Source organism: Cucurbita moschata, unplaced genomic scaffold (genome assembly GCF_002738365.1).
Source record: "Cucurbita moschata cultivar Rifu unplaced genomic scaffold, Cmos_1.0 Cmo_Scf00032, whole genome shotgun sequence".
Classification (NCBI taxonomy): Eukaryota; Viridiplantae; Streptophyta; class Magnoliopsida; order Cucurbitales; family Cucurbitaceae; genus Cucurbita; species Cucurbita moschata.
The window spans coordinates 1,226,832-1,241,615 of NW_019268548.1; the positions used below are offsets into that span (position 1 = coordinate 1,226,832).

Here is a 14,784-nt window from a genome sequence, read left to right on the forward strand (position 1 = left end):
TCAATAGGAAAATAAATATTAAAAAATTAATATCTCGGACATTCCTAGATACCTTGTCTTGTTCATTCACTGTCTTCTCTTAGCATGTTGCACATTGCCCACCAACATATAATTACTTGTAAACTATAGATATTAACTTCATTTTTTTTTTAATTATCATATCTTTAAAATTTCTCGATTGATATCTATTTAAATCATGAAAGACCCAAAATGTGGCAGCCAAAAAATGGGTGTTATTGGATACAAGTAGTTGGTAATGCAAACATAATTTCCTAAAATAATAATAATAGAAAAGAAAAGAAAATGGTGAAGCAAACGCAAAACGCAGCTGTCCTAAGTAGAAGCATTTTTAATAATGCAACACATAAATATCGTACTCAACGACCGCATCGAACGTGTCGGGGTTCAAATGATGTGTTTTGGCCAACGCATAGCCTCTAGCAAACCGGAACTTCCCAGTTCCCCCGACCACCGGCATCTCCCGCTCGTGTTCCGTGATGGCGTTCCTGCCGAACACGGTGAAGGAGCTGCCATTGTATTTCCCGGTAGTGAAGGCGAAGGTCATGCCCATCATGAGTCCGATTTGGTCATGGGCCGTCCCCGCGTACATCCCTTGGGAGCGCCCCACCCGTCGGGAGCTGGGTTCGGGGCCGATGGTCAAAGGGTTGTCGAACAAGTTGAGTTGACCGAAGACGGTGGCCTTGTTGCGTGGCGGCAGAACAGCGACGCTGGAGGGCTTGGCGCCGCTGACGGTGTCGTGCCAGTAGAGATGGAAATGGAGCAGGAAGTGTCTGTCCATCTTAAGGGTCTTGGGGTCCATTTTTTTTGCGTATGAAACCTTGGGCCCGGTGGCGGTTACGCCCAGTACCGACAAAAGTAAACATAGAATGACGAGCTTGGTTGCCATGGTTGTTGCCGCGGGGTTAGAGAAAGGCTTCATTTATTTGGTGAATAAGCAGCATGGAAAACCCAAATTTATATATTAAATCATTAATTTTCCGTCCCCTTCAAATTGGCGTTTTGAATGAATCTTAGCCATTCAATACCCTCAACCTCAGGGTCATCCCACACTCCTTTCTCCTGCAAATTATCTTAAACCAAAAATACAATTTTCTTTTTATATTATATTCAAAATTGTATATTTCCTAAACATTAAAAATTAATTATTTTAAAGTTACGCATATCTTATTTAAAACATGTATTCAACGACCCTCTTTGGTCAAGAACATAACATGTATTCAACGATGCTCTTTAGTCAAGAAAATTAAGGACGATATTAACCATATCTATAACTTTTTAATCAATTTTTAAAAATACTCTCTTTTTATACAATTTTAATTATTTATAAACGAAAAAAAAAGGCCATGTTTGTCATCATACTCACTGCTAAGAAACTTAAATCTCCACCGTCCATTTTTATCCCAAATCACTGCATCAACAGTAAACTAAAGTGAGATGCATAGTAGTAGATGCACCTTAGCTTCACCGTAGAACTCCACTTTTCATTCGAAAAAGATTTTGTCTCTAATTATTTCGAATTTCATATAAATTAAAGCGCGAAAGTGTAATCCAATGCAGACAGAAGCATTCGAAGCCAACCCCACATCTCTTCAAAGGTAACAAACGGCTCGGATCTAAAGACAAAAATTTGACCGTTGCGAACTTATAAATTCAAAATTGTCCAAGGCAAAAATCTCTACCGCCACTCCATTTATTGCTCCATCCACTCCACTCTGCCGGGACGGAGATTGGAAGTAGCAAGAAAGTGGAGTGCCCCATTTACTCCCGGTTCAGTATCAACCGTCCATCGCCATTGGATCAACGGCCCAGATTCTCCAACAGTAAACATTACTCGTTCTTCATTTCCCCCCTTTCTTTCATAGTTCTACTTCTGTGAGCTCGTTCTTCGTTTTTCCCGCAGAATTTTTCACTTTCCAGGATTTTTTTTCATACCCATTTGGATTATCAGCAGTTTTTCCGAGCTGATCCAGTGAATTTCTTCTGGGTATGTTAGGGTATTGAGAAAAATGCCTGTTTCGACTCGGTCTCGGATCATGAACGAAGAACATATTGGTGCAGTTCCAGGTCAAGAAGATAAACAGCAGCTGAATCTTGCACCTAGAAGTCTTCACCATGGATTGAAAGAGAAGATGAAGGCATTAACCCTTTTGTACGAGCAGCAGAAGCTTGCTTCTGCAGCTCTTAAGAGGCCGTCACCAAAAGGGGAAGTTCTAATTGGTGAGCCAAAGCTTGAGAATGTAATGAGAGAAAATGCAATGCCTAATTCCACTGTTACCAGAACTTATGTTCTACCCCAGCTGCCGATGAGTGAAGTGAAGGAGAATGTGGTGGTTGGAGCTGATCGGATTGTCGGGTTTTCGTGCTCGAAAAAGCCGAGTTTGTCGACGAATGTCGCGAGGAAATTGTCGTTAGGGAACTCAATGCCTGTAGTGGAAAGGATGGAGAATGTGGGGTGTAAGAAATTGCAAGAAGTGGAGGAATTGGGAGAAAGCCGGATTTTGGTGTTTGTGAGGCTAAGGCCAATGGCTAAGAAGGAAAAGGAAGTGGGTTCAAGGTGTTGTGTTAAAATAGTGAATGGAAGAGATCTTTACTTGACAGAGTTTGGTAATGAGAATGATTATTTGAGACTTAAGAGGCTTCGTGGGCGTCATTTTAGCTTCGACGCTTCATTTCCGGACACCACCAATCAGCAAGAGGTCTATGCCACCACGTAAGTTCATCAGAAAAGAATTGGCGTTTACTGATTATGGGTTGTGTTGCATTTTAAAGCTTAATATCTACGTTTCAAAAGGGTACCTATTTGAATGTGCAGGACAGCAGAGGTTGTAGAAGCAGTTCTGCAGGGAAGGAATGGTTCTGTGTTCTGTTATGGTGCCACTGGGGCTGGAAAGACATACACAATGCTGGGAACGGTTGAGAGCCCTGGAGTTATGGTTTTGGCTATCAAAGACCTCTTCACCAAGATTAGGCAGAGGAGCTGCGATGGGAACCATACGGTCCACCTCTCTTACATTGAGGTTTACAATGAAACAGTCAGAGATTTGTTGTCCCCAGGAAGGCCATTAGTTCTCAGACAAGACAAGCAGGTTTGTGTCGTACGTTGTATGACTTGCACTAAATTCATTGAAATTTTAATGCTTTTGACTGTCACCCCTTGTCTGTTGGTTGTGTTACTTTTTATATGTACTGTACCAAATGGCAGGCACAACCTGGCTTCTTTGTATTTGTTTGGCTGGGAAGATGAGGAGTTTTATGACATTTTATTGATTTGTCTGGTTATAAAGTTCGAGCTCACTCCTAGCAAATATTGTCTTATTTGGGCTCTCTTTTGGACTTCTTCTCAAAGTTTTTAAAACGCGTCTGTTAAGGAGACGTTCCACACCGATGTGGGATCACAATCCACCTCCTTTCGGGACCCAACGTCCTTGCTGACACACCGCATCATGTCCACCCTTTTGAAGTTTAGCCTCCTCATTGGCATATTGCCCGGTGTCTAACTCTGATACCATTTGTAACACTGAGCCCCGAAGGAGGTGGATTGTGAGATCACACACCTTGGAGAAGGGATTAGAGAAGGGAGCGAGTGCCAGCGAGGACACTATGCCCCGAAGGGGGGTGGACTGTGAGATCCCATATCAGTTAGAGAGGGATTGGAGAAGGGAACGAGTGCCAGCGAGGACGCTGAGCCCCAAAGGGAGTGGATTGTGATATCCCACATTGGTTGGAGAGGGGAACGAAACATTTTTTACGAGAGTGTAGAAACCTCTCCCTAGCAGATACATTTTAAAATTCTTGAGAGAAACCTCAAAGAAACTTGAACTCATTTGGACAAATACATCCAACAATTTTGGAGTTCATGAGAGCTGCACTATGTTTTTTAATTGAAACATCTTGATTGACGTTCAGCTAAATGGTTATTCCAAATACTCCAGGGCATTGTTGCAGCTGGTATTACACAATATAGAGCTTACTCCACAGACGAAGTAACTTTCCAAGTCCCTTGTAGTTTTGAAAGTTTGATATTTCATGAAATGGAGAAGGGACTTCTCACACTTCTTTGGGTTCTGTCCAGGTGATGGCCTTGCTTCAACGAGGAAACCAAAACCGAACAACCGAACCAACCCGAGTTAACGAAACTTCTTCCCGTTCCCATGCTATATTGCAGGTAACTCTTGCATGGTTTGCTTAAGATTTTCCCTAAAAGCTGTTAGGAATCATGATCATCCACAATGGTATGATCTTGTCCACTTTGAGCATTAGCTCTCATGGCTTTACTTTTGGTTTTTCCATGATCATCTCCTTAGTTAGCCGACGTGGAACTCCCCACCAACAATCCTCAACAAAAGCTTCCTCACGTTTCTATGCTCCTGCAAAATGCAGGTTACAGTTGAATATCGAGCCAAAGACAGTGGAACGAACATCGTTAACCGAGTCGGGAAGCTCTCATTGATTGATCTCGCCGGGTCAGAGAGGGCACTTGCCACAGATCAAAGAACATGAAGATCTCTCGAGGGAGCAAACATAAACAGATCACTACTCGCTTTAAGTAGTTGCATCAATGCCCTTGTGGAAGGAAAGAAGCACATACCTTACAGGAATTCAAAACTCACCCAACTTCTGAAGGATTCATTAGGAGGAGCTTGTAACACTGTGATGATTGCAAATATTAGCCCAAGCGACTTATCATTTGGTGAAACCCAAAATACACTTCATTGGGCTGATCGTGCTAAAGAGATCAGAACTAAGGTTTGACCAACAAACTTCTTGAGATCAGTACACCTCATATGATATGGTTCTTTAGAATGTCCTAAACTTACTGTTTAAATCATGCATATAAATGCAGGTTGCAGAAGAGGAAATAATGAAGCCACCGGAATCTGAATTGGATCAGGCTAAACTACTGCTTGCGTTGCAGAAAGAAAATCATGAATTGCGTGTGCAGTTGGCTCACCAACAACGGAAGTTGCTTACTTTACAGTCCCAATCCCTGGCTGCAGTGGCTTCTCCAACCCCATCTTCAGCCACATCTGTTCTAACTCCTCCAATGTCTGTTCGAGAGCTTCGCCGCACGGTGAAACGATTAGAAGCAGAGCTTGAGAAGGCAAAGAAAGAGCGCATTGTGGAGTTAAAGCACAAAGATGATCATATCAATGAGCTGTTGAAGAAAAGCAAGAAAACAGCAGGGTTGGTGAGAGGAGAAGGCGTAAAGAGGGTAAGGACAAGAACTAGCTTAAGACCAAAGGAGGAGGAGGAGCCAAGCATAGGTGAAGTGAAGAGCCCCAGGTACCGTTTCAAATCACCAGCTCCAACAGCTAAGAAACGAAGCTTTTGGGACATAACAACAGCTAATAGTCCATCTGTTGCCACATTAAATGGAAGGAAGACCAGAAGTCATGTACTTGCAGAGCCTCCTCCTCCTCCTTCTGCTGCTCCCTCTATGCTTCGTCAGGTACAGTTTCTCTTTTGACATTATAAGTCAACTCGTTCAGCATCATCATATCTGTTCATCTCATTTTTCTGTTTTGAACCACACAGCCAGGTTTTTCTCGACAGAAGCCATAGCTTTTGAATTGTAGAACTCAAAGAAGACTGACAACAAGAAAGAAACAGAATGCTGACACAGCCAGGTAACACTTCAGCTTCAGCTGATGATTTTTTCATGTACACTAGTGATAGCCGGTAGATTTCCTTAGTTTTTTTTCTGTTCTTTAGAGATTGTGTTGCGTATTGCTTTATTCTTTGGTAGTCAAAATCCCTGTACTGATTAGCTGGAACATATTCCACGAGTTATCTTCCAACTGTTGGCTTTGTCTGAGGTATCATCTGGGTTTTATTAAACACCCCCAAGAATGATGAGTGTCAGTATTTTGTTTATGGCTACATGGTTTGTTTGTATGTACAAAGTGAAACAAGATTACTGTTTTTGTTTGGAACTAATCTGCAATGCTCATTGGAAAGAGAGGTCTCTCAAGGGAACCCTCTCATGTAATGTACTTAAAGATGAGAACTTAACTATGACGGCTATATATATAATATGAGAATGTAATCATTAAGAAGTATAGCAGAGAAACTGGAAATTCCTCCAAATTGCCAAAAAGTTCATGAGTTTGTTATGCCTCTGGTATGCCAAAAGTTAACAATTATACTGTGTGCCTTGCTCCCTTCAAATCAATTTTGAGATAACGGCAAAAGTCATCTATCACCTACTGTGAGATCCCACATCGGTTAGAGAGGGAAACGAAGCATTTCTTATAAGGGTGTGGAAACATCTCCCTAGTAGATGCGTTTTAAAAGCCTTGAGGGGAAAGCCCAAAAGGAAAAACCCAGAGAGGACAATATCTGCTAGCGTTGGGCTTAGGCTATTATAAATGGTATCAAAGCCAGACACCGGGCGGTGTGCTAGCAAGGGCGTTGGGCCCTCAAGGGAGGTGAATTGTGAGATCCCACATCGGTTGGAGAGGGGAACGAACCATTCATTTTAAGAGTGGAAACATCTCCCTAGCAGACACGTTTCAAAAACCTTGAAGAGGAGAAGCCTGAAAGGGAAAGCCCAAAGAAGACAATATCTGCTAACTGGTGGGCTTGGACTGTTACACCTACTCAGCACAACAGAACTCGATCCTCGTTGGCTCGAATTCAATTGCTCCTTTGCTTCATAGCAGCAACTCAACATATCAAATCTCTGTGAAACAATGACTTTTCCAAGTGCTTAAAAACACTCACCTTCTTAAACAAAACATTCTTTAATAAACTCTCTATCCATAAAACTGTCTTATAAGATGAATTAGAAGAACTTTCAGAAAATCCTGCTGTTCATTAAACTCCACTCTGACCCACCAACTCCCAAATACTCAGATTATAACTGGACTCAAGAAACGTTAACAAAAGACATCAAACTGCTCTAACAAAGCTCAATAAACAAACTTTCTGTCGTGTCGGTTTTTATCTACAAAGACGACACTTGTCTTAACTTTCTTATATTTCCAAGACAGGCAAAGACAAAGGTAGAAGGACCATGTGTCATTTTCTCATTTCAATGCTGCTTAATGAGTCAAACTGATATGGGATTAACTTATTTGACCTTGTTGAAACAAAAGATTTGTGCTTCAGAGAGAGAAATGATGTGAGCAGCCACTAAGATTTTGAAATGCTTTGAAGAATGATAAGCAATCATCAAAACTCATAATGGGTTTTCCTTTCTGATAAGAGATAATCTTTGAATTTGATTTTGACCCATCTATGAGCCAAACCCCCTCCTCTGCCAATGAATAAAGTGGCAAAAGGCAGAGTGAGGAAAGCCTTGAAACTAGGAAAAGTGGTGGCCAGAAACTCCACACTTTCTTCATATGTCCAAACTGACCATCATGGAAGGAAAAGTTTTCCAGAACTGTGGAGGAGAATTTAGTAATTCAAAAGAACCAAATTCCAAAGTGGGGAAAAGGAAAAGGAAAAGGAAAAGCAGTCAAGAAATGAAAAGGGGAAAAAAGAAAGGCGCATCTGTGCTTTTGGGAAGAGGACTGTGAAGTTTTTTTAATGTATAAATATTGCTTTTTATGACTTCCATGATTTGGGTGTTGCAAAAAGTTGTATTGGGATCATTTTAGAGGCAACTATGAGGCCAGGTAATGATTGAATGCTCTTCACTTTAAGACCAACATAATATAAAGTTGGTGATGGTAAGATGATGGGTAGTCGGCCTACACAGAAAAAGAAGAATACTGCTGGAAGGAGAAGAAAAGTGAAGTAAAATACAAGATCATTGGCTTCTTTCTAGGTACAGAGAGAGAAGGGATCCTTGTGATCATATGATGATTATAGCTATTAACAAAGAAGATGATCCAAATGTGGCTAAAACCTCAAGTTTTTAGGCCTGGTTTGCAGCCACATAGTTGAGAGTGGAACAGTGAATGGTTTCTTCTTTGGGCTTTCTTATTCAAACTTTTCCTCAAGGTATTTAAAACGTGTTTGTTAGGGAGAGGTTTTCACACTTTTATAAGGAATGTTTCGTTTAGACGTGGGACACTACTTAGTGTCCACCCTCCTTTAGGGCTCAGCGTCCTCGTTAGCAAATTGCCCGATAACTGGCTCTGATACCATTTGAAACATCTCAATCCCACTTTCGGTATTCCCCTAAAAGTTTTTAAAACACGTTTGCTAGGGAGAGGTTTCCACCCCTTATAAAAAATGCTTTATTCTCCTCTCAACCGACGTGGGATCTCACATTGAGATAAAAGAAGATGACCCTAATATAGTTTTGTGATCGTTTGTTTGAAGAAAACAAGGATCTTCTTGATTTTTGTCTCTTACATTATAACTTTAGTTTGGAAGTTCAAACACAAGATGATGGTGAATGCGTAAAGTAAAATATTTGAAAGTTGAAGAAGCAATCCTTAAAATATGAAAACAGAACAATCATAATTGAATATGACGCCAATTAATCATTTGGCTGCATCATCACATCACATGCCCAAATAACATTACATATTTTATGATATCATAAATTGGACAAGACAACACCGTCTCTGGTGGTCCTGTAGGATGGAGATTTAGCCAGTAAAGATGAGTAACATTCTGGGAAAAATCAAACGAAATTTTCTAAGGTAATTGTAATTAATCATGAATGAACAGAAACTATACTTTACACCTTCATCACCATCGTCTTGTAATGTATCCCCCCACACCCAGCAAAAAGAAAGAAACCTAAACTGGCAATGATACATAACACAGCACATGAAAAAGAGAAGAAACGACAGCACATGGAGTTGGATTTTAGCTGAGCTGCTGCTGCTGAAATGAAGGAACTTGAGTAGTGATTTAGATCAATCCTTCCATGGTTGCTCAAATTATACTCTTAGCAAATAGATACTGAGCTCAGGAGCTCCATTACTGTCTGGGTTCATCATGTAGAAAGCTTCAGAATCCCTTGAGCCTACAATTCTCTCAAACTTTGCCCTCATGTACATGATATCACCATCTGATCCACCTTCTCCTTCCCCACTGCCACCACCGCTGCCTTCGGTGCCTTCGTCCACCGGTAAGACGCCAGCGCCCATGGAAATTGGCTCCACGGCTTTCAAGATCTTCAACTCCTTAGGTCCACATTCTCTCCTTGAAGCAAAGCCACATTTCTTCCCATTGCAAAAAGTCCTCCAAACAGGCTCTTCAAGTAGTCTCCCTCCTGGTTTCTTGTTTACATCCTTCTCTTTATCACATTCCAGCGCAATTCGAACAAGTCCAGATGCCATTTCCTTCACCAGACCACTGATTGGTGTAGCAAGCTCAATCAAGAAAGCTGGATGTGAACTGGGATCTCTCTGAAATGCAAAGTGTACATGCCCCCGGCGAGAACCAAATAATGTTCCAATCACTCGAGAACGGAGACCAAGTTGTGGGTTGCGGTTGCGGCCAAGGGCAGTAAGAACCGAACGAAACCGAGAGACAGCGAGCTGTTGCAGTTTCCTCCTGGTCAATTGTGCTCGAAACTGCTGCTGTTCCTGTGGCTCCTGTAAAATGGACTTGGCGTTCTCCTGCTTTTCTTCAGTGGCAGAGTCTGATGATTTGAAGGTGGAATCGTCTTCTTCATTACTGACCTTCCTTGTCCAATGGAAGTGCCTTTTGGATGAGAACTCCATAGCCATTACTGTCTGCAGCTGAGAAACCAGGGGGAAGAAAGGAAGGCAATTCTTTAGAAGGTTGGTTAGTAGGAGAGAGAATGAGAGGAGTGTATAATAGAGAGAATGTGGTTTCTTCCCTTTTATTTGCTATGTGGGGCTCTCATCATTTAATTCTAGTTTCAAGCTTCATTGGTGTGCCTGCAAGAGAAACCTGACAAAATAAACATAGACTGATCCACCAACTGATACGGATAGACATAAGAGAGAGAGAGACTTCAAATGAAAAAGTAAGAGAGAGAGAGAGAGAGAGACGTCGAAGTAAAAGGTGAGAGAGAGGGAGAGGCAATGCCTGTGTTACTTTCTTGTGAGATTGGCCTTTGGTTGACTTGAATCACCAACATTGAAACGATGGCATCAAAAGCCACACTCAAGCATTAGTCATAGCTGTTCACAACAGACAATCTAACGAGAATCATATCCAAATCCATGTATGAGAATGACACAATGCTTGTGGGGGTCATACAACAAAAATATAATCACTCTCGAGACCCATCTTCTGTTTAATTAAGTTTTGAAGATTTAAGAAAGCCAGGTCTCATCAGTAGACCTGATGAGATAGTATATTGGGGAGGGAGGGAGGGAGAGAGAGAGATTTAAACAGTCACTACTTGTATTAACTAGACATGGATCCGCAAATATGGATATATATTACAATGCATCTTCACAGAGCCCAGAGTAGCTAGGTTAATCATTTCTTTTTTGTACATATGCACACGGCATATTTGAGGCACATATGGAAGGGTCAAGGAATCTTGCCTATGGTTGAAGAAAATAAAGATCCTAAAATTAGCTCTCTAAACTTTGCTCAGGCTCCGGTTGCTTCGGTGCAGTGTTACTGCCATTCATTCTTGCACGTGCCTCCGCAAACATTCTTTGCTGCTCAGCCAAAGCTTCTTCTTCGGTCATCTCAGCTCCATTACTCCACTTTCCACCTTTCAACGAGTCTTGCTGCGGAAATTTCTCGACAGAGAGAAGAAAAAATGTTAGTGCTTTGAGTTGTCTTGAGACACTCATGTTTGAGTTGAAACTAAATTTTATGACCATATTATGAGAATGATAGAGAAGTATCCTCTTTAAGGAACAAATTAAGATAGATACTGATTATCTCCCTCACAGAAAATTTTTATATGCTCAGCCACTTCAATCAATTCATTGAAAAGGTACTATAGCAAATATACCAAAGTATTACCATAGTTTCGTGCCTGTGTTGTTCGTATGCAGCATAAACTTCCTCAATGTATTCACTAAAACCAAGCACCTGATCATATATGTCAACATACGTGTAAGTCCAAAAGCAGACACAATGTAGAAGTATCCAAGCAAAAGCTGTAGATCAATCTTCTTCAAACACAAGAACGAAAAGTTCCAGCTAAAAAAGGACTTTCACCCTAGTGTTCTTAAATGCAATCAAACTCCACATGACATTATTAACATATATTGCGATTTATCTCCTCTCCATTTCTATGAAATAGCAGGAAACTATTCTGTCAGAGCTAGTTAATGTTTGACCCATGCTGGGGTCAACTATATAAGAAGACAGAGTAGATTCAAAATAAATTGTCCTGAAAATATTTATAGATTTAGATAGGAAGAAGATATGAGCGGTGCTTAAAGTAAACAAGATAATAAAAAAGAGGGTTAAAATGACTGCATGATCAGAATGGTACGGACAGCAAATCAATTAAATAGACAAGGAGCATATTATTGGTAAGGTATAGTTGGGTCACTGAAATTATTATTTCACTGAAGAACATTCATTTATTTTATGATTTGGTACTTAAGTTGTAGAGCTGTATCAAGCAATAATGAAATCAACTTCTACAGAATGGAAATTTTGAGTTTCACGGAGCTGGATGGTAAACAAGAAATGCTAGCGTATACTATCCCAAAACATAATAACAAGTAACACATAAAAGTCTATATTATTAAGAATATAAAGGAAACATGGATAGTCCATAGACCTCAAGAGCCTTGAGCACGTGCTCAGGTGCAATTGTTCTTTTTTCTTCTTTGCTACAAACTTCATTAGACTCGGATGATACGAGGTTTATAAACTCTGCAAGAACACCAAATAAAGAGTGCAATTGAGTAAGAAGTGATAATTGGTCAGCAATAAAAACCTGCCACCACCTTAAAGAGCTGGTTTGTGTGTGTGTGTGTGTGTGTGTGTGTGTGTGAAGACAACTACTGGCCATTATTGTTGGAAGAATAATAGAACCACAAACGGACACTAACAGTAGTACATGCGACCAACACAAAATGTTAAAATATACAAAGAAAATGGCAAATCAAGATATTCTCACCTACACAACACTCGATCAGAAGGTCTTGGGCATCTCTTGCAACCCGTACATCAGGGGGCAACATCTCTTTGATAATTTTGGTCATAGTCGCTGAAAAAGAAAAAATAAACAAAACATAAATTTAATAACCCTAAACAAACCAAAACCAAGACAAACTTCAGCAATTGCACAAGCATTTAAATGATGTCCAATTACTTTTCTTGTAAAAGGAAAGGAGCCATATTATGTCACCAAAATACATCATATGAAAGTTTAAACCAATTCATCTAAGCTAAGAAAACTGAAAGAAAAAGGACACGGAGTAGAGGAACCTCTAACATTTGGAAACATAAAAGTGGCCACAGAAGCTACTTTCTTATGAAAGAAGATAGCTTGAAAGCTGAACAAGAACAAGAAAATAAAACTGGCTCAAAAGCAGCAAAGGACAAAGAAGAAAGGGGAAGAGCCTCGAAGTAAAATGAAATTGCAGTACAAAAGACAAGCCGACAGTTTTTGGAAACTCTACCATCTTACATGGAATACTTAAAATAAGTTTTGGAAACTCGGCGATTGGTAATTCATGTAGCAGAAGTGGGATGCAAGCTAAAAACATGAATGATACCGTAGAAATCAATCTATGTTTACAGAACATGAGCACATTACAGTGAGGACAGATGAACTGAGACTCAGGCATCCAGATTTAATTATGGCATACGGCATACTAGTCACTCGCTTAACCCCACAGAAAGACTGAAAAGAAAAACATGCGAAGGGTTTTCTTCCATGAACTCTTCTTGTCAATTATCTAATTTCAATTTCCCACCAAAAATTGCCGCGCCCCGCAACCGGGTCGAGCAAAAAAATAAAAAATAAAAAATAACTAAACACCAAGCTTAATCCTTCTCTAGTGGAAACGATAATTAACGGGTACCATAATCGTTCAAGCCACAAAATATAAATTTTCCAGACATCGACTTGAATCCAAATTCGATACTTCCTTCAAGAATTACAGAGAATCCGAAAAATCAAAATTATTGTTCTATAGTTAAAGAAACACCAAATTAGTCGATGAATCATCACATCAAGATTCAATATACCATGGGGGAATTACCCCCAAAAAACACACACAGACACCAAAAACCACCGCGGAAATTGCAAGTACCTTTTGGAAGCGATGCGTCCTCTTTAGACTTTCCAACTATGTCCATCGGCTCCATATCGAACCTTCGAGACTGCAACATAAACAACAGACACACAAAAATCAGAGGAAAAACGAACCCCAACCGCGGACATAAAGAATACAAACAAATTCTGGAAAATTTAAGACAAACGATGCAGAGGAAGAGAAAGGAGATCGGAACTTACGGCGCCCCAGAAGCCAACGGAAAAAATAAATACGCAAAACCGGAAAATGACGACGGCGATCCCACCGATAGAAGAAGATCGGAATCGAAGGAGGCGATCGAGGTGGAGGGAAGGGCATTGTTGATATATGCATTTTTATCAGAGGTTATTGTGGTTCTTCAGGATAAGAGAGAAAGATCTCGCTCGCAGGAGATTAGGGCAAAGGAGGCACCAATGCGTGGGCTACGCGCCAACGATGAGCGTGGAAAAAGTGCAACGGAATGAATAAGTTAGTTCACGTGGGACCCGTGGGCTTTGCCCTTTTTAGCGCTGATTGGTTGAAGAGAGAGTAGCGTAGTCACGCGGTTGAATAGCGCGTGAGAAGGTAGGAACTTTGGATGCTTTTTTGGTAATTTAAAATTGATTTATTTTTATTTTTTTTAAAGCCAGTTGTTTTTAGGATGGGTCGTCTGTTATTTGTTCTAAATGTTTGATATATTACGCCATTGACAGAGATCTTCGTGCCTCGTGGCATTCCAGAATTGGTTCTTTGGTCAAATTACGGAATCCCCCACCCCACTTCATCTGGGCCTTCAACCACTTCATCTGGGCCTTCAACCACTTCACCTGGGCCTTCAACCACTTCATCTGGGCCTTCAACCACTTCACCTGGGCCTTCAACCACTTCATCTGGGCCTTCAACCACTTAATGGGCCTTTCTTTTTTCTTTTCTTTTCCTTTCTTTCCTTTATTTATTATTTATTATTATTTCATTAAATCTCATATATCTGCTTTATTTTTCTTATTATTTTAGTTTATTTTCTAATAATTTAATGGAATTATGGTTTTTTGGTTGATTAGTACAAAATTTATATATAATTTGTGAGATTTATTTAAATTATAGAAATCAATCTAAAAAAATCCAAGTCATGCAAATTCAATTAGTAATATAGCATTTAATATTTACCTCATCAATTTTCCTTGCATATATATATATATATATATATATATATATATTATTAATATTGTATTTAATTTGAACTTCCAATTCTTTAATTATAAGCTAAAAGATTAGATGAAGTTAAACAAAAAAGAATTAAAGTCTAGAAGCTATTAAACAAATTTATCAAATTTGAAGACTCATTAGCCAGTTTTTAAATTGATAGACCAAATAATTATATTAATTAATTTTATAATTTGACATAAAAAATGTTAATATTTAATTTACTCGTGGCTAATTTGCCTGGTTATATATTATTCATTTTATATTATCTGTTTTTTTTTTCATTTTTTCTACCTATAAAAATATAAAATATAGTATACATAAAATTTTAATTATTTAATTTCAAAAATTAAAATAGACAATTATTTCACAAGAATAATCTAGTTTAGAAACAATCTAGGTAGGTGGGTATTTGAAAGGACTCTTTTTCTCAGTTTTTTTTTTTTTTTTTTTTTCAAGA

The 14,784-nt window shown here is 39.5% G+C and overlaps 3 protein-coding genes and 1 pseudogene across 4 annotated transcripts; 1 reads left to right on the plus strand and 3 right to left on the minus strand.

Annotated features, from left to right (window-relative positions):
- Positions 1-341: 341 nt before the first annotated feature.
- Positions 342-914, minus strand: LOC111429995 (dirigent protein 22-like). Its single transcript, XM_023066087.1, has one exon. It carries the CDS (start codon positions 905-907, stop codon positions 350-352), a length of 558 nt encoding a protein of 185 aa, XP_022921855.1. The 5' UTR covers positions 908-914; the 3' UTR covers positions 342-349.
- An 801-nt stretch (positions 915-1,715) lies between these two features.
- LOC111429689 lies at positions 1,716-5,819 on the plus strand (annotated as a pseudogene).
- Positions 5,820-8,602: 2,783 nt separating this feature from the next.
- Positions 8,603-10,191, minus strand: LOC111430002 (protein MIZU-KUSSEI 1-like). The gene is made up of 2 exons (XM_023066094.1): positions 9,985-10,191; positions 8,603-9,846 (listed from the first exon to the last, which is right to left on the minus strand). The coding sequence occupies exon 2, from the start codon at positions 9,657-9,659 to the stop codon at positions 8,865-8,867; it is 795 nt and encodes a 264-aa protein (XP_022921862.1). The 5' UTR covers positions 9,660-9,846; positions 9,985-10,191; the 3' UTR covers positions 8,603-8,864.
- Positions 10,192-10,285: 94 nt separating this feature from the next.
- Positions 10,286-13,526, minus strand: LOC111430003 (protein Dr1 homolog). Of its 2 annotated transcripts, none has more exons than XM_023066096.1 (6): positions 13,343-13,526; positions 13,140-13,209; positions 11,999-12,088; positions 11,657-11,751; positions 10,885-10,953; positions 10,286-10,643 (listed from the first exon to the last, which is right to left on the minus strand). In XM_023066096.1, exons 2-6 carry the CDS (start codon positions 13,192-13,194, stop codon positions 10,482-10,484), a joined length of 471 nt encoding a protein of 156 aa, XP_022921864.1. In that variant the 5' UTR covers positions 13,195-13,209; positions 13,343-13,526; the 3' UTR covers positions 10,286-10,481. The 2 variants fall into 2 exon arrangements, with proteins under 2 accessions (XP_022921864.1, XP_022921863.1); XM_023066095.1 differs by having other exon boundaries at positions 10,286-10,655.
- Positions 13,527-14,784: the final 1,258 nt, after the last annotated feature.

What these genes read in the sequence shown, in the direction of transcription:
- LOC111429995 (XM_023066087.1), bottom strand. Translation starts at nt 907, where the DNA reads ATGGCAACCAAGCTCGTCATTCTATGTTTACTTTTGTCGGTACTGGGC.
- LOC111430002 (XM_023066094.1), bottom strand. Translation starts at nt 9,659, where the DNA reads ATGGCTATGGAGTTCTCATCCAAAAGGCACTTCCATTGGACAAGGAAG.
- LOC111430003 (XM_023066095.1), bottom strand. Translation starts at nt 13,194, where the DNA reads ATGGAGCCGATGGACATAGTTGGAAAGTCTAAAGAGGACGCATCGCTT. An exon ending in TCTGATCGAGTGTTGTGTAG is followed by an intron (nt 11,752 to 11,998) that starts GTGAGAATATCT and finishes GTGTTCTTGCAG; the next exon opens with AGTTTATAAACCTCGTATCA. An exon ending in ACGTGCTCAAGGCTCTTGAG is followed by an intron (nt 10,954 to 11,656) that starts GTCTATGGACTA and finishes ATATATGATCAG; the next exon opens with GTGCTTGGTTTTAGTGAATA.